The 23,909-nt window shown below is 42.4% G+C and overlaps 3 protein-coding genes across 3 annotated transcripts in view; all 3 read left to right on the forward strand.

Moving 5' to 3' along the window:
• Window positions 1–6,783, forward strand: part of LOC136445799 (MAM and LDL-receptor class A domain-containing protein 1-like) — a 67,762-nt gene extending 60,979 nt beyond the window's left edge. Inside the window, exons 95-106 of the mRNA XM_066443939.1 lie at window positions 232–316; window positions 549–668; window positions 1,230–1,379; window positions 1,871–1,971; window positions 2,255–2,419; window positions 2,958–3,048; window positions 3,432–3,584; window positions 4,227–4,364; window positions 4,586–4,851; window positions 5,626–5,743; window positions 6,080–6,220; window positions 6,761–6,783. Of these exons, the coding sequence (XP_066300036.1) occupies window positions 232–316; window positions 549–668; window positions 1,230–1,379; window positions 1,871–1,971; window positions 2,255–2,419; window positions 2,958–3,048; window positions 3,432–3,584; window positions 4,227–4,364; window positions 4,586–4,851; window positions 5,626–5,743; window positions 6,080–6,220; window positions 6,761–6,783 (1,551 nt within the window). The remainder of the gene's footprint in view (window positions 1–231; window positions 317–548; window positions 669–1,229; window positions 1,380–1,870; window positions 1,972–2,254; window positions 2,420–2,957; window positions 3,049–3,431; window positions 3,585–4,226; window positions 4,365–4,585; window positions 4,852–5,625; window positions 5,744–6,079; window positions 6,221–6,760) is intronic.
• A 63-nt stretch (window positions 6,784–6,846) lies between these two features.
• LOC136445800 (MAM and LDL-receptor class A domain-containing protein 1-like) lies at window positions 6,847–15,457 on the forward strand. Its single transcript, XM_066443940.1, has 15 exons — window positions 6,847–6,975; window positions 7,504–7,631; window positions 8,049–8,139; window positions 8,495–8,614; window positions 9,039–9,199; window positions 9,748–9,849; window positions 10,129–10,219; window positions 10,875–11,015; window positions 11,427–11,546; window positions 12,131–12,258; window positions 12,689–12,830; window positions 13,436–13,588; window positions 14,255–14,511; window positions 14,925–15,015; window positions 15,453–15,457. Exons 1-15 carry the CDS (start codon window positions 6,852–6,854, stop codon window positions 15,455–15,457), a joined length of 1,854 nt encoding a protein of 617 aa, XP_066300037.1. The 5' UTR covers window positions 6,847–6,851.
• Window positions 15,458–15,684: 227 nt separating this feature from the next.
• The window catches only part of LOC136445801 (MAM and LDL-receptor class A domain-containing protein 2-like), a 71,243-nt gene continuing 63,018 nt past the window's right edge, over window positions 15,685–23,909 (forward strand). Inside the window, exons 1-12 of the mRNA XM_066443942.1 lie at window positions 15,685–15,789; window positions 15,984–16,240; window positions 17,001–17,232; window positions 17,705–17,958; window positions 18,398–18,482; window positions 18,947–19,120; window positions 19,813–19,938; window positions 20,328–20,458; window positions 21,422–21,506; window positions 21,743–21,868; window positions 22,358–22,507; window positions 23,092–23,195. Coding sequence (XP_066300039.1) covers window positions 15,992–16,240; window positions 17,001–17,232; window positions 17,705–17,958; window positions 18,398–18,482; window positions 18,947–19,120; window positions 19,813–19,938; window positions 20,328–20,458; window positions 21,422–21,506; window positions 21,743–21,868; window positions 22,358–22,507; window positions 23,092–23,195 — 1,716 coding nt within the window. The 5' untranslated portion in view covers window positions 15,685–15,789; window positions 15,984–15,991. The remainder of the gene's footprint in view (window positions 15,790–15,983; window positions 16,241–17,000; window positions 17,233–17,704; window positions 17,959–18,397; window positions 18,483–18,946; window positions 19,121–19,812; window positions 19,939–20,327; window positions 20,459–21,421; window positions 21,507–21,742; window positions 21,869–22,357; window positions 22,508–23,091; window positions 23,196–23,909) is intronic.

Genomic DNA, 23,909 nt, shown 5'->3' on the forward strand with positions numbered 1-23,909 from the left:
AATAGGGTTTATCTTTAACTTAAGATTTATCTGTGCATTTTTACAGTTTTTTTGTAGGTAAGAAATCATTCAATTGTGGGACAGACCTGAATACGGTTTATGGAGGAATTTATTGAAGAAGTCTTAAGAAACTATTACAGGATGCTGTAAGGAAATGTTGACTGGCCAGTCACAGGTAGTTGTGGACTGCTACACTACAGAATGGATGTACCTGTTTTTTTTCTTATACAGGTTCTGTTTGAAGCACAACGCAGCTTCAGTACAACAGGCGACATTGCCATTGATGACATCACATTTGAAAACTGTGCACTACCAGGTAAGTCAGAGTTTTTAAGTGTTTGAAAAATGTAACCTTTCTTTACATTATGTACCTTCAGTTGGTACTTTAACCCTCCCTTAGGGTTGTTTGGGTGCTGCATGGTGTCTCCATTCTTCTGTGCACATATCTTTTTTTCTTAAGCTGCATCATTCTTCAATATTGTTTGCTTTGTGATGTTTCATCAGCAACCCTGTTTTCCTCCATGCATTGAATGTCTTGTGGGTTCCAGCTGCCCAGACAAGCTGCACTAGAGACCAGTTCCGCTGCAGCAGCCTGGCCTGTGTGGACAGCGACCGAGTCTGCGACTACAGCGATGACTGTGGGGACAACTCTGATGAGCTGCAGTGCAGTAAGTTGCATCTTCCTTTTGAATTTTTGTTACTAAGACACTACTTTGACGGGAGACCTGGTGCATCCCCGTCTTGTATAAGCCAACGAAAGGGTATGTCACCACGCAAGGGGCGATATAACCCTGTAAGGGGCAGTATAACCCTGATGGTGCATAAGCACATCGACTGATTATGAAGACACTACAGAACACCAGTCCTGTTTTATTGTACATGTACCAATTCATGGGTTTTTCTAGAAAAAGTTAATAAGAGGGAGCACACACTGGTGAAGGAGTGAATTCTATGTATCTGTGGAAGAATTGATTGCTGAGTGAAGGACATTAAGCTAAAATCTGAATTCGACAAGGGGGCACTTGGCTGAAACAAGAGGGTGCAGCGCCCCTCTTTTTCTGATTTAGATAAACCCCTGCAATTGCTGTCTTTTGTTGCATGTAATTCCTTTTGAAATAGAACACTGTAATTCTAGAAAATTTTTGCAGTGGTTTTAGCATTGCCTCGCTTCTTGTTTTGAGCTCTCAGCTTTTGTGTTTGATTGAAGTTCTCCTGCCTTCCCTTGCCAGGTAACTACCCTGCTCGCTGTGACTTTGAGACCAGCCTGTGTTCGTGGCAGCAGATGGCTGATGACGACTTTGACTGGACCAGAGCCAATGGGAACACTGCTTCTGTTGGGACGGGTCCTTCCAGAGACCACACACTCAATACTGATGCAGGTACGGCAAAACATGTATCGGATGTGTTTCTAGGTTTTAAGTGGTTTATTGTCACCGTGACGCAAGCGGTAACGCAATCTCATCGTTTTGCCGTATGAATCAAGTTCCGTGGATCAATCCCAGCATTGGGGTGGGGGATCAATCCCAGCATTGATTGACAGCAGGATTGCATACTAAGTCAATTTGGTGATATAAAGCCAGCGGTGCAGTGAATGAAGGAGCTTCAAGTGTTAGCCGTCAAACCTCTGCATGGAAAAGGACTCAATGCACTTATCAAAAATACTCTCCTTATGCCTAGGTTACTATGTGTACGTCATTGATTGACAGCAGGATTGCATTCTAAGTCAATTTGGTGATATAAAGCCAGCGGTGCAGTGAATAATGGAGCTTCAAGTGTTAGCCGTCATGCAAAAGACTCTGCATGCAAGAGAACCCAACACACTTATCAAAAAGAATCTCCTGAGACTGTTCATGTTACCTTTATTGTCTAGGTTACTATGTGTACATCGAGGCCTCCAGCCCAAGGACACAGGGAGACAGGGCCAGACTGGCTGGTCCCACCTTCCAGGCAGTCACTGGGGACTCCTGCAAGGTTACCAACAAATCTTTACTTTCAGTTGCCATCACATTTCACAGATTTAGCTAATAGACTAACTCTCTAACTTATTAATTGTTTCCTTAATATCATACAACTAAACAAATGCACTGTGAAAGTAAAAAATATGACAAATCTATAAAGTCAAATATCTCCTCAGTTTTTGTGACAAAAAAGATTCCATGCTATAGACAAAAGGTTGTTCTTTCTAAGAAGAATAGAAAAGAACATTTGTAAGAATTTTTGCTCAATGGAAATGCCTCATGTTTTCCTTTTCCAGATGAGGTTGTTCTTCCACATGCTGGGACAGCACATCGGCGCACTGCGAGTCATGACAAGAACTGCCATTGGCGGCCCCATGACCACAGTGTGGTCCCGCAACACAGCTATTGGAGACTACTTTGATCGAAACTCTGTTACACTACAGAGTGCCACTCCATTCCAGGTAAAGTGTCCTTATTGTAGCTTGGGTGAAATTTTGACATTTACATAACAATGATATATACATGGTATGCCTTTTGCTAAGGGATCTCCCTATAGCTCAACTGGTAGCGGCCTCACAGTTGAGTTGAGGTCCTGGTTCCAATTACTTGCTGACTGGGAGATCCCAGTTCAATCCTGGGCAGGACATCTTGGTTGGGGCTGCACCCGTCTTTCAGAAGGCACATAAAAAATTGGGGGTCACTTGTTTAAGAAAGGAGGTTATATAACCTCCTTGGTTTAAGGGGGTGCTTTGAGCAAGTTAAAGATGTAGGGCTTGAAACTCATCCCTTTAAAAATAGTGAATCAGCAAGGAAACATGCTGCCCTATGTGCCTCTAAGCACTACAAGGGTCTAAATGAATGCCTTTTGCTGAACCAAGATCATAATGATTTTAAAATAATTGAGTCATGAAGTAAACTAATTCAGCCTGAGTAAAGTAATTCAGCCATGAAGCATTTTCTTGTTTGCTGACACTCACTGTTGTTCATGGATTGCTTCAGGTGGTGATTGAAGGTGAAGTAGGATCAGGGCACCAGGGAGACATCGCTTTGGACGACATCTCCTTCTCTTCAGGATGTCAACTCTACAATGGTTAGGAAACCACCTGTTTTGCCTTCATTGCCATTTATTAGAACACGTGAATGCAAAATCAGATGTTATTTAGAAACTATCTGGTGTGAGCAATGTACAGACAATTTCCTCAGACTCGTGTTGAAATTTCAGCTTGTATCTGTACCTTTATGTTGCTAATTGGAGAAGAAGCCTTCGTTTGTTTGTATTGCATACTCGGTAAACCGCCTTATGGCGTAACACACCAGGTTTGTACTGAAGAGTACAAGCTGCATACTTGGACACATCTATTTGATCCTCTTACATGAACATTGGGGAGGACCCCTACTTTTTTTCGATAAGGTGGCGGGCTCTTGTGATAATGCATTGAATAAAATGGATGGGAATTTGCATTTTTTTTGCAGGTCTTCTGCCCAGCGGTACAACAGCCCCGCCCACCACAGGCCCATGTCCTTCTGGGCAGTTCTCCTGCGTGTCCAACCCAACCTGCATCCCCAACGCACAAGTGTGCGACTTCACTGACCAGTGCACAGACGGGTCAGATGAAGACATCTGTGGTAAGAATTGACATGATCATTTTATTCTTCTGTTGCAAAAACAGGTACTTAGGCAGCCATATTCCACTTATTGCTGTAATTGTGTTTTAATATCCCAACTTCTCTATACGGCCTTTTTGTATGATGTCATTTGTGCCGTGTTGGATTATAGTGTATGTGCCGGGGGATTCAAATCATAGTTACTGTGGCTTCATTGGAAAGCCTCTATTCTTTGATGTTGTTGTACATGCCTTGTCTTCTAATTTTTATGTCATCCATGTGTGACATTTGTTCAAAATGAAACATTTAGTAACTTGTTGAAGAAATTCATCAGTCACGTGTAATAAGAGTTACAAGAATGTTCCTCGAACAGTGACTTAAAAAGAAAGGTAGCGAAATACGCACCTCCGAATTTTCGACGTCTTCTGTACGTCTTGTTCACGGAGTGACCTAGTCCTACTTACCCCCACTCCGCAAGGAGGCGGGGGAGGCAGGAAGATCTTCACAAGTCTCGGCCTAGTCTCCTGTTCTCGCGAGACTGCATGTAGGTCACTCCGTGAACAAGACGTACAGAAGACATCGAAAATGTGGAGGTGCGTATTTCGCTATCTTGCTTGAGGAATACTCTTGTAACTTTAGTAACATGTGCTCCCCCCCCCCCAGGTGCAACGGACTTTGAAGCAGACACTGGAGGCTGGACGGACACCAGTTCTGGCCAGTACTCCTGGCGGAGGGAGCCAGCCTCGGTGTCCACTGATGCCAGCAGCCCCAACACTGACCACACACTCGGCACTGCAACAGGTCTGAAGCATTTTTTTTTCATTTACATTGCAACAAAGCAATAACGTTACAGAGGTCACCCAGGCAGCTTTGCTGATGTCAGATGCAATCTAGCATGCAGTTGAACATTCACATATAAAACAAAGCCATGCATCAAACATTCATAATATGACATAGAATGCTCGCCTATTGAGAGTATTATCCACTGTGCAAATGCTAATTGATATCCTGCCCACAAACAGGCCATTTCATGTACCTGGAGGGAGCGTCCGGTCTCTTCGTCAATGCAGCGACCATGCAAACCCCAGCCTTGGGAGCGACCGGCCTGGCCTGCCAGCTCAACTTCTGGTACCACATGAACGGCGCCCAGTCTGGAACCCTGGCCGTTAATCTGGTCAACACGGCCGACGCCACGGACACCAGGCAGCTGTGGGCCGTGTCAGGCAGCCAGGGCGACCAGTGGAACTCGGCATCAGTCAGCATTGGGGAGCATCCAGCTGGGTATAAGGTAAGAGACTGACAGATTTTTCTGTACATATGTATATGCACAATGTTGTTGTTCACCTTGTAGTGCCTAGTGGCACATAGGTCAGCAACTTCCCTGCTGTTTCGGTGTCAGGGTAATTTGTTACAGCAATGGGTTGCGAGCCCTTCCCTTTAACATCCTTGAGGCATTAGTTTGCTTTGGGGAGCATCCCGCTGGGTATAGGGTAAGAGACAACTTTAATGTCTGTAGATTATCATAATGCACAATGTTGTTGTTCAGCTTGTAGTGCCTAGTGGCACATACTGTGTAGATCAACAAGTTTCCCTGCTGTTTTTGTAGCAGGGTATATTTTCACAGTGAGAGGTTGCTAGACACAGAAACAGACTTAGAGATTGTACTTGAGGATTTGGACAAAGCTATGCAGAACAGCAGGTTGTGGAGTAGTGTTGCTCAGGGACTGCTCCCAACCTAGTGTCAAAGGAATACGATAGTGATTGTAAGATATGGCTTGCACATGTGCCATGTGTTTGTTACATTCTATACTACAGAAAGTCTTGCTGCCAATATCCTATGGGAAGCAATTATCAGTATCAAAGGTTTTGTACGAATTGGTGTTTAAGATGAGGGGAAGGCATGGTTGAATACTCATTGCAAAACCAAAGAGCAGTAAAAATTTTGGTACCCAGTGCTACCGATTGTTTGCCATTTGCAGTCATTCAACATGTCAATGAGATCATTGTACCTGTGGTATCATGTTACTGTATTTCCTATCTTACCAGTGCTTTCCTGTTCCAGGTTGTGATGCAGGGAAGCCCAGCAGGCTTGTCCTTCCTACTCGGTGGGAGTGACCTGGCCATCGATGATGTCACCTTCATGAACTGCTGTCCAACCTGTCTACCACCACAGGCACAAGGTCAGAAAATAATCTATACATCTGTATGTATCTTTAGATAAATGGATAATCTATATTCTAGAGATCTATATACAAGAATACCTGCTTTGGTTTAGTGAAACTCTAACTGTTATGAGTTTTCTCAGATGATTTGTGTGTGTAAGTACTGTGGCTGTCCCTGGTACTGAAATATCAGTGCTTAATTTCTGCACTGCAGTTTCCGTTTAGTCTGCCAGGAGGAGTAGTGCAGTTTCTATCTATGTTCTGTCAGAGGTTACCTACAGAATAGTTTCTCCACAAGTAACTTTGACATCAGCGACTGAAAAGCTAATCCATTACTGTTACTGTCTCTCACAGACCTGAACTGTGACTTCGAGGCAGACCAGTGTGGATACTACCAGAGTCAGGATGACGAATTTGACTGGATCAGATCTAACAACGGGCCGGACGCCTTGGAACAGGGCACAGGGCCTGGGTTCGACCACACTTCAGGAACAGGTGAGGACATGTTTTATTTTTATATTAGCTACAACAAGTTATTCCTGGCATCCCTGGCATCCCTGGCTAGATGTTGAAAATTGTGTCCCGGGGAAAGGCACTTCATTTGTAGCTCTGGGAAAATCAGAGCATTGAGATGCTTGGGAAACTTAACAAGTCCTTCCTCACTCTACCCAGGTGTAAAAATGATTACCTGACTTCAGTTAGGGAGGTAAAAGGCAGTGCCCTAGACATATGGATAACAATCCACTACCCCTACGGCCTCAAAAAGTCTATGGAAAAGGCTATGGAACTTGAGATTTCCCTACAACTTTAAAAAATGAAATGTTGAAAAGTTTTGCTCTGTGAGGATGTTGTTAAAGATAAAGAGTTGCAAAATAAAGAATATTGGCAAATGGCAAGCCAAAAAATGTGCATAAACCGTTGGATCAAAAACCAAATTCAGCAGATTTTATACTGGTTGAGAATTGCAGATACAGAGCTATGGAGTTGATGGTTTGCATGTCTAGATTATGATTAAATCTGTTGTGTTACACCAAGGGGCGGTTATACTGGCTATATAGATTCACTGTCATCAACTTCTCAAATAACAAGACATCCTTTTGTTCCCTTTGCTGGTGCAGGATATTACATGTACATCGATGCATCTCCACCGCGCGCTCCTGGAGACCGAGCCAAGCTGGTCACCTGGCACCAGCCGCCAGCCACTGAGAAGTGTGCACAGTTCTGGTACCACATGTACGGACTGGCTGTCGGTGAGTTGAAATTCTTCTTCTTCTTTCCGTTGATGCCCACAATCATTATGCCGATTATTCTGGCATAATGGGAGAGTGCAGCTGGCCTATATAAACGGTTGTGCGTCGAACACTCCTACACGTCCATATCCATATCCACAATCCGTATTCCAAAACTCATATTCCAAAGTCCATAGCCATGGTCAGTCAACATAAAAGCCACAGTATGATAAAGAGTTATCAGTGACTGGAAGAGGCACATGACACGAAGGTGCCAAGTGTGTCTGTCTCTACCACCCCACTGGGTAAATTGATCGGGAAGATATGGATTTAGTATTTTATTTTGCGATATTTGTACATCTTACAATGAACTTATCATTGAATGATTGATACAAGAATAGACAAAAAAAGCTGAAAAAATATAGGATGATCTAATCTTGGATCACAAGAATCCTGCTTCTCACATTTTTTTCTTTCCCTTACATACCAGGGCATAGTTTGAATTGCAAGAAAACTGTTACATTTTTTTCTTTCTTTGTGTAATACCAGGCACCCTGAATGTTTACATTGAGAGGAAGACTCTGACCCCAGAGCTGTTGTGGATGCGCACTGGCACTCAGGGCAACATGTGGAGAAAGGGGCATGTGCCGATTGTCAGTTCTGCTGCAGAATGGCAGGTAAGAATGCAAATTAAATCACTGTAAGCAATTCAATTTCAGCCCCCACACCTGGTTTTTCTTTTAGATTCAGGGAAAAAATCTTTTGGCCCATTACCTACTCTTGTAAGCTTGTAGTGATAAATCTAAGAAAGGAAGAAAATACAAAGAAATCAAAGCATGATTACAATCATAAAATGTGGGTAGTTCTAAGTCTAATAATGTTACCCCACCCAATGATAGTATTGATCATGAAGGGCCCAAACTCCTGACAACAGGTGGTAATCAACTGATGATCCTACTGGTGAGGCACACAAATTCAATCAATTGTGTATCATTTAACCTCAACCACTCTGATTGATTGACTCTAAAGTAGGCCTTGGTTACATAGTTAGGCAGCAGGGAGAATGCTAACATGTAACATTACTCTTTTTGTAGTTGATCTTTGAGGCGGTTCGTGGAGCCAGCTGGTCAGGTGACATCGCTCTCGATGACATCACAGTAACTGACGGACCATGCCCAGTGGAGAGTAAGTAACCTCCATTAACATTAATCCGCTGGTTTACATAGATCTGCCACTTTGAAAAACACTGGGTTTGAGAGATCTCTAGTGCAGCACCCCCAGGTATGCACAGTTTAGATTTACAGGGGTGCATTATACAGGGGGACGTTGGGTTGGAGATCTGTTTGGACATATCTTTTCAGGATGGCGGAATTATGTAACCTGGTAGAATTATGTTTGTAGATGTTAACCACCATGTACATTTCTGTCAATTTTTGTTGTAACATATTATCATTACTAAATCTATTTTGAATGATGTAAGAGCCATATCACAAAAATTGCTATTTAACTATATCATTATTGGATAATTTCTGTTTTTCAGATCAATGTGACTTTGAGGTGAATATGTGCTGGCAACAGTCCATAACAGATGACTTCAACTGGGACAGAGGTATCCTGCAGTCAGGCCCCAGTGGTGATCACACAACAGGAACTGCTGCAGGTGTGTGTGTGTGTGTTTGTGTGTGTGTGTGTGTGTGTGTGTGTGTGTGTGTGTGTGTGTGTGTGTGTGTGTGTGTGCTTGTGTGTCTATGTCTGTGTGTATGTGTGTGTCTATGTCTGTGTGTGTGTGTGTTTGTCTCTCTGTGTGTCTGTGTGCTTCTGTGAGTGTATGTGTTTGAGTGTGTGTGCATTTGCGTGTGTGTGTGTGTGTCTGTATGTCAGTGTGTGTACATTTGTAACTATGCATTTGGTATCCAATAAACAGATATCAGTGTTGGGCACACAAAGAAAATAGTGCCCTAAACGTTGAAACAACAAATTTCCCCATGTGTTTACAATACATGTATGAGGTAGATGAAAGATGTGAAAATCACCTTGACATACATGTATCATGCAAATGTACTGAAGATTGCTTCCGTTCACAGGAAACTACGCCTATCCGAATGCCGCGCCCAACCAGAACATGGGCGACAACGCCATGCTGTTCTCCCAAAGCTTCACCATCTCCGGTCCTGCCGACTGTCTGCAGTTCTGGTACCACATGGCCGACTATCGTCTAGGACAGCTGAACGTTTACCTGCAGCAGGTTAGACTATAGACGGGACAAACTGTGCTTAAAAGGGGCGTATTGTGATTGGGACACTCTGTATCAGTATCTATATAGCCCGTACAACTGCCATTAGGCGTAACACACCAGCTTTACACCACATTCACCTGGAAATGGGACAAAATGATGGGAATATGTTTGAAATTAGTTACAAATTAGTTACAAATGTCAATCTGAATGTAGATTTTTCAAATTGTGAATATTTGAAATTCTACAATACGCCCCCTTTAAGGTTTTCAAGAACTCAACATCGGAAGAAGAAGACCTACAGCTAGAAAGGGCAGCCCTTAGATGGCTAGGGCACGTTGAAAGAATGGGAGATGAAAGAATCGCAAAGAAAAGATAGAAGGATAACATACAAGAAATATCAACAAAGCACAGACTGGGCAGACTAGACAGACTTGAGGAGGAGAAGAATGGAGAAGGCGATGCTGTCAACTGACAGGCCCTTAGGCATACCTGGGGAAGATGTAAGATATGTCATGTAAGATATAAGATGAATAAACCATTATCTCTCTCTCTCTCAGGGCCCCATCATTGGGACTGCTGTGTGGTCCATGTCACGGACCCAGGGTGACGTGTGGAGGATTGCCCGCGTCACTCTGAACAACCCGGGCCAGTCCGTCCAGGTCAGTACAAAAGCATTTCGTTTCATTTCAATCTTATTTACCCAGTGACAAAATATTGCCACTGGGACAATATATTGTGCAGTCATTAGGACTAGCCCTTTGTAGAAGCCTTCAGCTAGTTGGGTATCCCTAGCTGCATGTTGTTATGCAGCCTAAGAAACGAATTTAACCAACGCAACCCAACTAGATTTATCTTAATGATAACCTTATGTTACACAATCAAAGTAAATAATACATTACATTGTCATAATGATTATCAAATTGTTACTGCCCATGCAGGTGGTGATGGAAGTTATCTATGGTGACGGTATCCCTGGAACCATTGCAATTGATGATGTCACAATCAGGAGTGGTGCCTGTCCAAGACAAGGTCAGATGTTCACATGTTTTGTTCTTTTTCATTTGCCCTTGAGATAATTGGATAGCCCCTTCAATTTTAGCAACATAGTTTCCCAGGAGCCTAATAAAGCAGAAACAGGCATAAAACCTTACAAATGACTTACATTGCAACCGGAAAAGATCACATGTGGGGCGATTATGAGTAACATGCTTAAAGGTAGGACCTTACCAATGATTTACATTACAGTCAGAATACCATCAATACTAATCTATAGAAATGATGAATGAATTAACATAGCTTACCTTAACATATATGTGCACCCATGTACATTTTGTATCTCTATTAGATCTATCTCTACGACTGTTATTCATATATCAGATTAGTTCTTTAAGAATAGTTAGATATTACAAATTGTCATGTAACGTTGTCATGTAACGTTGCAAGTTTCCATACATTGTGCCTGTTGCTATTGTCAGGCAATAAAGTTCGAAAGTTTTTCTTCTTGATACAATCAAATCAATACACCAACACACTATTGTGAAGGTGAGAAGTCAATACTAGGAAACCAAGTTTTTTACTCTTGAGCGTGGAGCAACCGATTGTGTTTCACAATTATGTCCAGAATAACCTATCCCCTAGCATTGGGTAAAAGTTTTTGACAAATGGCTGTCTGAATCTTGCGTAGGCTACTGTACATTTGAACAAGACACATGTGGATGGCAGAACACTGCGACAGGGGATGACCTTGACTGGCTGTGGAACTCTGGTGGGACACCCAGCCTCTTCTCCGGCCCCGACGTGGACCACACCACCAACTCTGACCTTGGTAAGTCATCAATATGGCTGCCGCTTCTCAAGTGTTGTGAAGTTTTATCACTTTGTTGTTTTTAATGATAGGGATGGGAGGGATCTGGGTCAAAATAGATTCTGAAATATTTGTCATTGGGTAGGAAATAGACTTGTTGAAGAAAGTTGAGAGGGAAAAAGATTCAGACTGACAGATCTGGAAAGGACTGAGAAGTAGAGGAGAAAGAATTGCACTCACTGCAAAATTGGGTGATGTCTCCCTTTATATTCACCCTGTCACTCCCATAGTGCATTGCTGCTATGGACCAAGGTTCTGAAAAACAGTAACGTCATGGTTTCTGAGAGAGAGTCTGAGAGTACCTACAATGTTTATAGATAGGACATTTTGGATATAATGCATTACTAGAAATTTTCCCAAATGTTATTGCAGGTCACTACATGTTTGTGGATGCCAGTGGTGGCGGTGGAAACCGAGCATGGCTCGTCAGCGAGCACTTCCAGTCAACAGCATCATCCTGCCTGTCCTTCTGGTACCACATGACTGGCCTAGGTACTGTGACTTCCCTAACTCCGTCTGCCATGCTATCAGTAGCTTGAATTGATAGATAGATGATATTTCAGGTTTCTATACAAAGGACAGACCATAATCATGATTTCAGTACCAAGGACAGGCACTGCTGCAATTCTTGATTTGTTAACGGTAACTTAATTTTAGCTTCTTTAACAGTCACTAGTCAACCAATAGAATTCCATCATCGCAAATATTTGATTACTAACATTTCAGGCAGTGATGTTTCTTCCCACCTTTAAAACTAAATGCAGTGAACTACTCTCTCTGCCCCCAATGCTAAAATACCGACCGCAATATTAAATGGATTTACAGTATTTGGAGGATTGTCTGCACAATAGCTAATCTTTCAAACCAGGGACAGTTCTTGATCAATGAATGGCTTCTTAGTAGTAAACACGTTACCTCTATGAACATTGCTATACGCATAACCATTTTACATCTATGAACATTAGTTTATACATGACTTTGTGCATGTGCATTGTCACAAGAGACAGTTACTGATGACACATTGTTGTTCTGCGTTAGCTGACTGATGTTTGTTTGTTTGTTTGTTTGTTGTTTAGGATCTGGCACCATCTCAGTCTATAAGCGTAGTGACGGCACTCTCACCAAGCTGTGGGACCGTTCAGGAGACCAGGGAAATGTCTGGAACCAAGCACAAGTGGATCTTTCAAGTATCACCGAGTTTCAGGTAAGACACAAGTACAAATAAAGAAGTTAAAGTTAAAGTTTATTCCTGCACCAGATGGTGCATATGGCGGCGCCTATCTCAGTATCAGTAGCCCTTGGGCCACACAACTTTATGCAATCGGGGATAAAATCTCTTGGTTCTGAGTCGAACACCCTTCCGTTACGCCACACGATTCAAAATCATTATTGTTGAATGTAGAGAAGAATCTGATAGGAAGAAGACCATTAGGCAAGTAATCATGAATTCAAGCTCAACTACATTGTATTCCACATTGCAGGCACTGAATTGTTATATCTTTTACATGTTAGCTTGTGACATAAAAAAAGGTATTGTACAATTGAGACTGTTGAAATATGAAATTGAGTTGATATTTTACCAACGATTGTTGATGAATCAAAAATTTTTGGTTGCTATTTTACTTGTTCTGCAGCTACTTATTGAGGCCGAACTGGGATCATTCCTGTTCTTTGTTTCGACTGACATTGCTGTTGATGACATGGACTTCCAAGCTGGACCTTGCGCCAACCAAGTAGTGACCACTCCTTCACCAACAATGCTACCTGCAACATTCCGTATGTACATTTGTATCTGAAGCATAGAAATTGTTGGATAATGTTTAGCTCTCATCTCATCTCTGTAGGTTTGTCAAAAATGTTGGCAAACAAACAACACAGATAGTCATGCCTTCAAGATGGGAATCAAGCTAGGATTGATGTGATGAAAAAATTTTCTTAGAACCATCGTAGTGTGGAATGCGTGGCCACCAAGTACATGAGGGGTATCCTCACTAGGTAGCTTTAAACAATGCTTGCAGCTAAATATGGAGACAACTCAGTACATGAATATTGACCAACAGAAAGCACTTCATTTGTATTGAACATTGACAAATATATATGTAGCCTCCATCGGTCAATGTTGACCATGGTAAAATCCTAAATCAGCCCTACAGCATTGGCTACAGTCCTATAAGAGAATGACAGTCTTTGCCACATAAGTCAACATGTATATGGCCTCCGTCGGTCAATGTAGACCATGGTAAAATCCTAATTCACATCAGCCCTTCAACATCGACTATGGTTAAACACTCCTATATGAGAATGATAGTCTTTGCCACATAAGTCGCATCTGTGCTAATAAACAACTGTGCTGATAAACTTTTGTTCTGCTGTGTCCTTAGCTCCAGGGACTGCGGACTGTAACTTCGACCTGGCGACAACATGCGGATGGATCCAGGATACCAGCGACGACTTTGATTGGATCGTACAGAACAGCACAACTGATACCTACGGCACAGGGCCAAGTGGAGACCACACCTCCGGCAGTGCTGAGGGTGGGTGATGAAACAATAGTGCTGTGTACCTATACACAGGATTGAACAGGACTTGTAAAAATGATAAGGTTCAGTTTTAAATAAAACTAAAACTCGAGAACCAGTTTCGATTTGCAAAAAAAGTATGTCTCGCATATATTCTCATTTTTGTTCTAAACTATCTAAGATCTTCCATTGATCATAAGATATACTCTGGAAAAATATGTTTTTTACTGAGCTCTTATGTTTATACTATACTGAGCTGTTTTTACTACTGTCCAAGAACCATCAGATTAAATTGATGTGGCCTGTTCCTGGAAAGATGACAAAGTTTATGGCCAACAAGAATGGGTGTACAATTTAATTGTAGGCCCACTTCATTTAAAAACCCATTGTATAATTAGGCAACTATGACTGCATGCAAAGAAACAATGTATTTTGGTAATATATTGAATGTCAGAATCAGAAAACCCTACTATATACCTTGATTTCATTGTCGTAAGTTGTTTCAATGGATATTGACATTGTGTTTTTTACTTCTACAGGTTATTACGCCTTTGTTGACTCCACTGGCGTTGCAAATGACACGCCAAGGTCATAAACCTAGGCTATAAGGGAATATATCTTAATTTTAATTTTTGTAAGTTGTTTCAGCTGACCTTGACAGCCTACTTTTGACCTCTACAGGTTACTATGCCTTTGTTGACTCCACTGGTGTTGCAAACGACGCCAAGGCTCGAATCCTGAGCCCGTCTCTGCCTGCATCCTCCACCGGCCGGTGTCTCCGCTTCTGGTACCACATGTTTGGTTACCATGTGGACTTCCTAAAGGTCTACACCTCCTCTGGAGGCAGCCTTCAGGGCCCGATATGGCAGAAGTATGGTAACCAAGGCAACGAGTGGAAGTATGCACAAGTACACCTGACAGCTACAGGAGTATATCAGGTGAGGTATTTGCTTGTTGACTTTGATAATTGAACACAAAAATTAGTTTTTACCTTGATTTTTTGTTTGTTTTGCAGAACCAGTAAGCTGCTTTTGGGCACAGCACATGAGTTTTGTACACTAGGTGCAAGCTACGTAAGACCACACATATAGGTGTTATCTATTTTTGGGAGTCACATTTTGTAAAATCAGTCACATTCTCCGATAGTATTCAAGTAAGGTTTCAACAATCTTTTAAGAAAATAAGAGGTCAAGAAATATGCTTCAAACCCTCCATCATGGTGTGTGATGTATTAATTTAACCTTTAGCGCTCTGAAGTAGCCGTTTGGCACCCAATGCCCTATTGGTTACTGAGAGAAGCAGCAGGAAGAAGGTTAATGTCTCTATACTAATTTCTGCTTTCCTTTCTAAGGTTGCCCTTGAGGGTAGTAAGGGACCCGGCTGGCAGGGAGACATTGCAGTGGATGACGTTGGCATCAGTGATGGGCCATGCCTACCAACAAGTCAGTACTACTATGTAGTACAATGCTACAACTTTCTTACAACACAAAGGTGTACACGGATCAAATTCTTATGGACCAATGTCGCCTTCTTCAAGATCAATGATCACTGAAAATTTGATCCGTGTACACCCTTATGTTGAAAGAAAGTTTAGCATTGTACCCTTATTACTACCAACACAGATGATAGTAGCACTTTGTCTTTCTGTTGGATTTGTTGGGTGTATCTTTGTATCAGTATCAGTAATGGAATCTGATCATCTCGAGAGCTAGATATCTGTTAAACATCAAAGAATATAATAGAAATAAAGGCATTGTAATATTGAACCTCAGGGAAGTTTACTCTTTCAGCTGTTGTATGAAACTTAATAACTGCACTGCACAATGCACATTCAAGAAACATACGTATAAGGCTTTGATTACATCTTCCACCACCCTAGAATGAAGCCAAATCTAGATTAACAAATATTGTGGTGTTGTATACTTTGTCTTTCTTCATAATTCCATTGCTTCTAATAGTCTCAATTAAGAATAAAGCTGTCTTTATGACAAATGTCCTTACATCATTCTAGTCTGCCAGACTTGAGAAAAATTGTGATCACACTAATTTTCTTTACTTTATTATCATTTCCACAGAAACCTGTGACTTTGAGTCGACAGACTTGTGTGGGTACACGCAGGACGTGGCAGACTACGGGGACTGGATCCAGTCCAGTGGTGGGACAGGCACAGCAAACACCGGACCGAGCACAGATCACACTTATGGAACTGCATTTGGTAATCCAAAACTTCTACTGTATTTAGCTTCATGACATAAAAATAACTATCTTCATAGAAGTCAACTTTCAGTTCTTCTTCTTTTACGTACTCGAGGTGTGGCTCTCCTCAACCAAATGTAGTATATCTTTGATATCTGTGATATATTGCCTTTGTCTTCAATGAATGTTACCTAATGTGCATTTCTCTTGTAGGTCAGTACATGTATGTGGATGCCTCCCGTCACTCCCGTCCCGGGGACTACATCCGCCTGCTCAGCCCCACCTACCCCAGCACCTCAGGACAGTGCCTCCGCTTCTACTACCACATGTACGGCACGGATGTCGGCTTCCTCAGCGTTCTCACCAGGGCGTTCGGTACTGTGGGACCCGCGGTTTGGACACAGATGGGGGATCAAGGCGACCAGTGGCAAGTGGCTGAGCTAACAGTGTCGTCACCCACACCATACCAGGTATGTCTGCAAAATGTTTAACATTTCAGTACCAAAACCTTTCTGTAAAAAAGGACAGACATTCTTCAGGCTTCTAGCACCAAAAAGGGGTAATAGTCTAAGTTTCAGTACAAAGGAAAGGCTGAATTCAGACTTATAGTACCAAGAAAGACAAGAATTAAAGTTTCAGTACCAAGGACAGGATAGTCAGCTTTTCTGCACCAAGGAAGACAATATTTGGGGTTTCAGTATCAAGGACAGTACTTTAAGTACCCAGGAAGACAATATTTTGAGTTTCAGTGCCAACAACAACAATGTTTCAAGCCATAGTCAGGTTTTCTGTACCAAGCAAAACAGTAATTCAAATTTCAGTTACCACAGATAGACCCTTGTGACGTTTGCAGTACCAAGAAAGACAATAATTCAAGTTTCAGTAAGGTTTTCTGTGCCATGGAAGACAGTGTTTCAAGTGCAGTACCAATGATAGGCCATAATCAGTGCCTCAGTGCCAAGAATAGTCAATAATCTGATTTTCAGTACCAAAGATAGGCAGTACTTGGAGTTTCATCTTCGCAGTATGTTAACTGTCAAACAAGGGACAGTGCAGATCAAATGGATGGCTCCTTATTATCAGACACAGTTCACATCTTCCCGGGTGAACATCTCAAGTCTTATGTGACTGGATGCATGTTAGTGCATCACAGATGGGCCTGCAATGTTTTGTGTATGTAAGCTAAGTTTGTAAGCTATGCTGTAACTCTTCCCACTCCCGCCTGCACAGATGGTGTTTGAGTTCATCAGTGGCACCGGCCAGCAGGGAGACATCGCCATCGATGATGTGTCAATCACAGACGGCGCCTGCTCCCCTCCCGGCTGGTGCGACTTCGAGATCGACCAGTGTACGTGGAGTAACGAGCCGACTGACGACGACTTTGATTGGCTGAGGAATTCTGGCAGAACAATAACTTGGGCGTCTGGACCTGCAACTGATCACACATTGGGCACCAGCGCAGGTGAACATGTCTTTAACTTTGTTAGGCCTCTAGATATAGGTTTAATAATATCAGGTGTATTTGCAGCCAGTGCCACAGGCAGGTACCCAATGTGTAGGGTAATGAGGCTGTTTAACGTGTTTGTTATCATTGTGTAAGTAATCTTACTTAATAGTCTCCAATCGTTTATGTTTTGTACTTTATGCAGGCCTAGGGAACAAAGTTGTATTTCCAGATACCCAACTGGCCCTAGCAAGAACCTGCCGACCCTAGTCTTTTTTTAGCTTGGAATGTAACATTTTTGATCTGACATGATCTGATCATGAGTGATGAAAACCCATGTCCCCTTTTTGTTGACAGCCTGTTATGTTGATGGCCAAAGAAAGGAGAAAATCCCTATATACCTACCGACCGTAATTTTTTTCAGTGGCTTCGTAAAAAAACACAAGATTAGTTTTCCTAGGCCTAAACGGTTTTCTCCCTTTTCCCACAGGATACTACATGTACACCGAGGCCAATGGGCTGAGCCCGGGTGACAAGGCTTGGCTTGTGTCCCAGCGTTTCAGTTCCGACAGCGCCCAGTGCCTATACTTCTGGTACAACATGCGTGGCGCCGACATGGGCACTCTGAACATCTATGTCAGGACTACAGGTGGTCAGCCAACACTGGTCTCTAGTTTAGTCGGGGACCAGGGAAGTGACTGGAAGGAGTCCCAGGTCACTGTGTCTGCCAGCAGTGCCTATCAGGTTTGTGAACATGTTTGAATCAAAGCCTGTTCAAGACTGAAGTACGAACAATTCTGAATGTTGATGTCAATTTTTTGAAATAGTTTTATTCAGAAAAAGGACCTCGTGGGCCTGGGATGACCCAATTATATCCTTTTTACAAAAGGTTTACGCAAATGCCACATAAAACTAGATATATACACATCACTCAGTACATAACCAGTGGAAAGCTCATTCAAAATATCCAGTGTATTATTGTGCAATTAGAATCACATCATTGCACACTTGCCCAAGGAAATGTAGTAGCTAATCGTATGGGGTTTTACTGCTGAATTGTATTGTCATACACCTGATAGCGCAGTGGAGTGAAAATGAAATGAACTGCAGGAAAAATATCTTGGAAGAGTTAATTGTGAAGTTATTGGAGTGTAGATTTTAACATGACTTTTTTTGTCTCCAGATCTTGTTAGAGGGCATCATTGGCTCAGGCCCTCTAAGTGACATTGCAGTGGATGACATCAGGATTCAACCAGGAATCTGCCAGAGTGAGCATTCTTTCATTTATCCAGTCATTCACTCTTTCACTCATTCCTTTTCCTTCTGCCATCCATTTTAGAGGGGTAAGATACAGTCAAACCTGGTTGGGCAACCATCTGGCGCAGGCAACTACATTAAAACAGCCCTGTTCATTTTTATTCAATGTTAAACCCGCCCTGTCCTGAGCAACCATTTTTCTATTGTTGTTACTTTTTTACCTCATTCTCAGTCACTGATGAAAGATAGTCGATGCAATATCAAATGTCTAAGTCTTTACAAAATTTATCGAGTTGCTGGAATTATTTTGGTTTATGTGATGCACGAAACTAGAACTTTCGGAGAGAGAAAGTTTGCTGCCAAGTCGACCTATGCAAGAAAGTTGCGGGAGGATCTAAGGTCTAAGGTAATGTGATGTTCTTTCGGGATGTCTAACCTACATTGATGTGCTCTAACTATGTGTAAAACCTTCCAGCCCTGCCCACACAGCCTCCACAGACGGCTTCGTTTGGAAACTGTGACTTTGAGCAGGACATGTGCCTCTGGAGGGACAGCAGCGACGGATCGTTCCAGTGGAGGCGCGACAACAACGGCACGGGAACATCCAACACAGGGCCAGCGGTAGACCACACCACAGGCACTGTTGCAGGTATGTCATATTATTATTTATGTCATACCTGGGCCTGATACGGGTGATCCAGACCGTGTGATAACTATCCATATCACATAGGGATTGGGAGTTGTATCACACAGGCTTCCATAGAATATTTCAAATGCATTTTGAGCCCGCTGGTTGCATTGCCGCTGAAAATTCGGATACTGGATTCGGAGGTTGTCCTACGGCCGTCTGGCTGGTACCTCGGTTGATACGGAATACCCTGTGTTGTATTCTATATGTATATCGTATTCATTGTCATTGTCATTAGCCTTCTCTATGCTTGGGATGCATGCAGCAGGCAAAGCCGCATGCGTTGAATACAGGAAAAGCCAGCAGAAAGAGCTAGGGATGATAGAGTTTGGTTCGCTAGTACTGTTTACTTTGCAGTGGGAGTGCTTTCCTAAAGCTGAATCTGGACAAAAATGCATTTTGTCTATTAAGTTGAAACAGTTGTAAAATGCCGAGAAAACAGCATCCTACATCACAGATTTTGAACATAAAACATGCATCACTTTTCAAGACATTCAACTTTTATTAAATTATATGCTTATAAGATGACACATTTCATATTCGGTGTGAAATCACTCTAAATTTTGTCTTTATTTTCGATAGCATACTATGTAGATCAAAGTCAAGATCATTTCTATGGAAAACGGACCTTTGTGCCTTGTTTTATTTGTTAGGTCACTACCTGGCGGTGGAGGCCGATGATGGCAACCGTAACGACATTGCGGTGCTGACAAGTCCCGTGTTTGATCAGTCCAGCCCTACCTGCCAGCTGTCCTTCTGGTATCACATGTATGGGAATGGTGAGTATACAATATATCCTCCTGTTGAAATATAAATCTACTGTTTCTGTACTTTTGTGTATTCTCTGTGAATCCCCTGTCTCACATTCAACAAGCTTTGGCAGCATTTTTTGATGAAGGTTCCAGAAGGTATAAATTGAGTGTGTTTTCACTTATATTGGTTGGGACTAAGAAACCTGTGAACATTGGCCAATCTGTAAAAATTGTGTGATGATTAAGGCACATTACTGCCGAAAATGTGAGGTAGAGCTTGCAGGCCCATCAATCGATCGATTTTCCTGATGTGTGATGGGGGCATTATGCCAAGATATATGCTGTACCTTTTTTTTTCTACTTAGGCAAGGCAATATTGAAACAAGCACAATGATATCATCTTCTTCCTCCTTTAGGTATTGGTACCATGCAGGTGATCTTGAGACAAGGAAACCAGGACACACAGCTGTTCCGTAAAATAGGGGGGCAAGGCAACAGATGGAACAGCATGATCATAGGTCTGGGACAACTACGAGCCCCATTCCAGGTAATTGGTATAAGATTCTGAAATATAGTCTAACTTATATCTATAAGATTCCTTTAGTTACACTATTCAAAGTGAGACACTTGGGCGCTTCTGACCGGGTTTCGCGTCATTAAGAGGCGACACCTGGTCGGAAGCAGCCCACGTGACCTCACTAACCACCTGTACTCTATCACCTGTCCACAGAACCGCATTTAAGCTTCAGAACGCGTATTCTCTGTCTTGTCGAGCTACGACGGTGTGGTCGATCGGCGGGGGACGGGGAGCAATAGAGAAGGAGAGACGCGTAGGCCGGGGGGGGGGGGACTCGGGGGGGACTCAGGGGTGGTTGGTTTTCGTTCCTGGCCTGTTTGGAGGTCGAGTTGGCTAGTTCCAGGTGCGGAGGAGGGATCTTATTTGTACCGTCGTCAGAATAAGTCGTATCTGTTCGAATAAGTCGAGTAACTTAGGTGGGCGCTGTGAATGAGCCTTGTGGGGTAAGGTAAAGGAAGTTCGGCGAAGCTTGCACCCACCCACCCGCCCTCGTTTTTTTTTTTGTCACGAGACCGTTCAGTGACCCATCCGGCGACACTCCAGACTTTTTGCCCATACCTTAACCTTCCAATGGAGTTTCGCCATGGGTCGCTTCGGATAGAGTACTATGATAGATTGATAGTTGAAAATCCTTTCCCATCTTTCAATGTATAGGGACAGTGCCCATCTTCATTTCCATAGCCCCTGGTCCACATAGGTCACTACATGCAGTAGGGGGCTACTCCACTGGTAGTGGTGTTGTTTGACTCTCATATTAAGAAAGAAAGCAGTAATCACCATTTTTCAAGACTTTGGTTGGTATGACCCGACCTTCTGAGTGCAAGACAAAACACTCAATTGTCAAGTGTCCTTTTTCCTTAAATGGTAAATCTAGAGCCTGTTTTATCTGAAATGAAAATGAAGTAACTGAGTTTTTTTTTTAATTTGTTTCAGATCTTGTTTGAGGCTACTCGTAGTTTCAGCGTTCGCGGTGACATAGCTTTGGACGACATCAACTTTATCAACTGTGAACTACCACGTAAGTCACAGGGAGCTTGTTTTCATATTTGTTGGTGCCATTGTTAAATATGTAAACTAAGGCAGTAATGTTTTCTATTGAACTTTTGTAAAGAGATGCAAGCATTATATGGCCAGGTCCAGAGTAAGGTTTTTGCTTCCTTCTTTTTTTCCACTGACACTTTGGCCTTCTTCAGCTACGTTTACCCACTCATTTTTTGCATATGACCTTACATGACCTGTGTGTTGTTGCCATAGCGACCGAGGATTCCTGCACAGCTGACCAGCTGAGGTGCACCCGGGGCTCCTGTGTGGGGCTGGACCGAGTCTGTGACTACACCGACGACTGTGGCGACGGGACTGACGAGGCACCCAACCAGTGTGGTATGCATTTGATTTATCGATCTTCACTTGAAAGTTCATCTGTGTTGGTAGAAGTCCTTCTGAATCAAAGCTTGGGACTCCAGGAAGAATAGTGCATATTGTATATCACTAATGGAGATCGAAATAAAACAAACAAACAAAAGCTTAACTGCAATGTCCAACACAAAAATGTTTGACCGATCACTCCTGACCATTTTTGGTCAAGGAATGAACTTTCTGCAACATATGATCCACTGCTCACCAAATCTATCTGCATAAAATGACGTTGCAGAAGCAGTTGATTGTTCATTCCTTGAAAAAGACTGGAGTTGATCAGTCAGAAACTTGGATAAGTGTGTGTGTTTGTGTTTCCAGATATTTTGGCCAGCAAGAAATTGTTGATACTGTTTTGCAAAAGTTATACAAATGTTGGGCACCTTGGAAAAGCTACATTGTACCCTCAGATGTGAGTTTGCAAAATTTAGATTAAATCAAATTTCTGTTTTCCAGCCAACATCCCAGACAGGTGTGACTTCCAGAACGGCATCTGCAGCTGGACCCAGTTCGGCGGGGACAACTTCAGTTGGTCCCGCCGAGCCGGCTGCACGCCGACAGGCAACACCGGGCCCTGCAGGGACCACACCACTAACACCGACGCTGGTACATTAACTTTGTGTTCTGTATGTTAAGCTGCCAGAGTTTCAGCCCAGTAAATGCTCTCAGGGTTTCCATTTGACCCCAGAGCTCCCACCCGTAACCCGCAAAACAGCCCAACGCTACTAATTGAAACTTGGGTTTTGCGCGGAACATGCGCACAGTGCTGTTTTCTTCTAGGGAATACCCTATCCTGTATGAAACCGGGCGCTATATATATGTATAGATATAATTATAGATATATATGTGGATATTCCAATCTACAATTATTTCTAAAAGTTCGAGAACAAATAACTTAAATCAGTGTGGCCTAAAGATTGGACAAAACTTTAAGTCACATGAAACAGTGCTTCACTTTTATTTACATTTTGTATGTCAGTGACAGAAGATGTAGGAAGCTAGAACTTAAGTTACTAGTACATTGTAACTTGTATAAGTAACTTTGTTTAACCTTTATCACATTGAAGTAGATGTTTGGCACGCCATTATCTATTGGTTACAAGGCAGCAGGGAGAAGGTTAAAAGATAAATTTGATATTTGACCTTCTGAATTGGATAGAAACTAACCTTTGACCCTATTTTACCCGCAGGTTACTATCTGTACATTGAGGCCAGCAACAGGCAAAATGGCAACTTTGCACGAGTTGCAAGCCGTATATTTGCTGGCACAACAGGCAGTACTAATCCTTGCACTGTGAGTTTGGTTTTTTTCATACATATATAAATGGTTTATTCAGGAATTGACACATACAGAATATTAAAACAGCATTGCAGCTGATGTTACCCTCTTTCAAGTAAGCTGGCTGAATAACGCAGCCTTAAAATTAAAAGTACAAAAGAGCGCACTCAAACAATCGGGAGATATATACAAAAGACAAGATGTACAACCAACAGTAGCATGTACAACATATTACACCATAGAAATTGGTGTTTAGTAGTTGGGTTAAGTAGGGAATAGACCTAAGTTTGAATCTGTCTGATCTTGTGAAAGGTATGGTAAGCTGTAACCTCCCCTTTAAGCCCTTATTGTTAGGTTATGCCTCATTCGTTTATTTTCCTTATTCTAAAGAAAGTGGTTTGAAGAGGCACAGTCATGCAAAGGACTCAGGTTTTCAGTACCAAGGACAGGCCTTAATCAGTGTTTCAGTAATAAACTGAGAAAAGTGTGCTTGGCCAAAAATATGTAAGCCATAGTGAAGCTGCATTGCACTAATAGCTAACAAAAAAGTGTCATACTTAGTCCTCAGTCTGAGGTTGGACCGCTTTACCTTTACCCTACTAAACTGAGCGGTTGAGAGAAAGGGGAGTTTAGCAGCAAAATTCATGTGCATAATTTCAAATTTATGACTTTAGTAATGAGCTAATCATTGTATGCAGAGTAAAGCTAGCAAACTTAACCGAAGCAAAA

The sequence above is a fragment of the Branchiostoma lanceolatum genome, chromosome 12 (assembly GCF_035083965.1).
Source record: "Branchiostoma lanceolatum isolate klBraLanc5 chromosome 12, klBraLanc5.hap2, whole genome shotgun sequence".
Lineage (NCBI taxonomy): Eukaryota > Metazoa > Chordata > Leptocardii > Amphioxiformes > Branchiostomatidae > Branchiostoma > Branchiostoma lanceolatum.

Coding starts and splice junctions, on each gene's coding strand:
- LOC136445800 (XM_066443940.1), top strand. CDS start 6,852: ATGTACATCGATGCATCTCCACCGCGCGCTCCTGGAGACCGAGCCAAG. Junction 12,259..12,688: donor CAAGTATCACCGAGTTTCAG/GTAAGACACAAG, acceptor CTTGTTCTGCAG/CTACTTATTGAGGCCGAACT. Junction 14,512..14,924: donor CAGCTACAGGAGTATATCAG/GTGAGGTATTTG, acceptor TTCCTTTCTAAG/GTTGCCCTTGAGGGTAGTAA.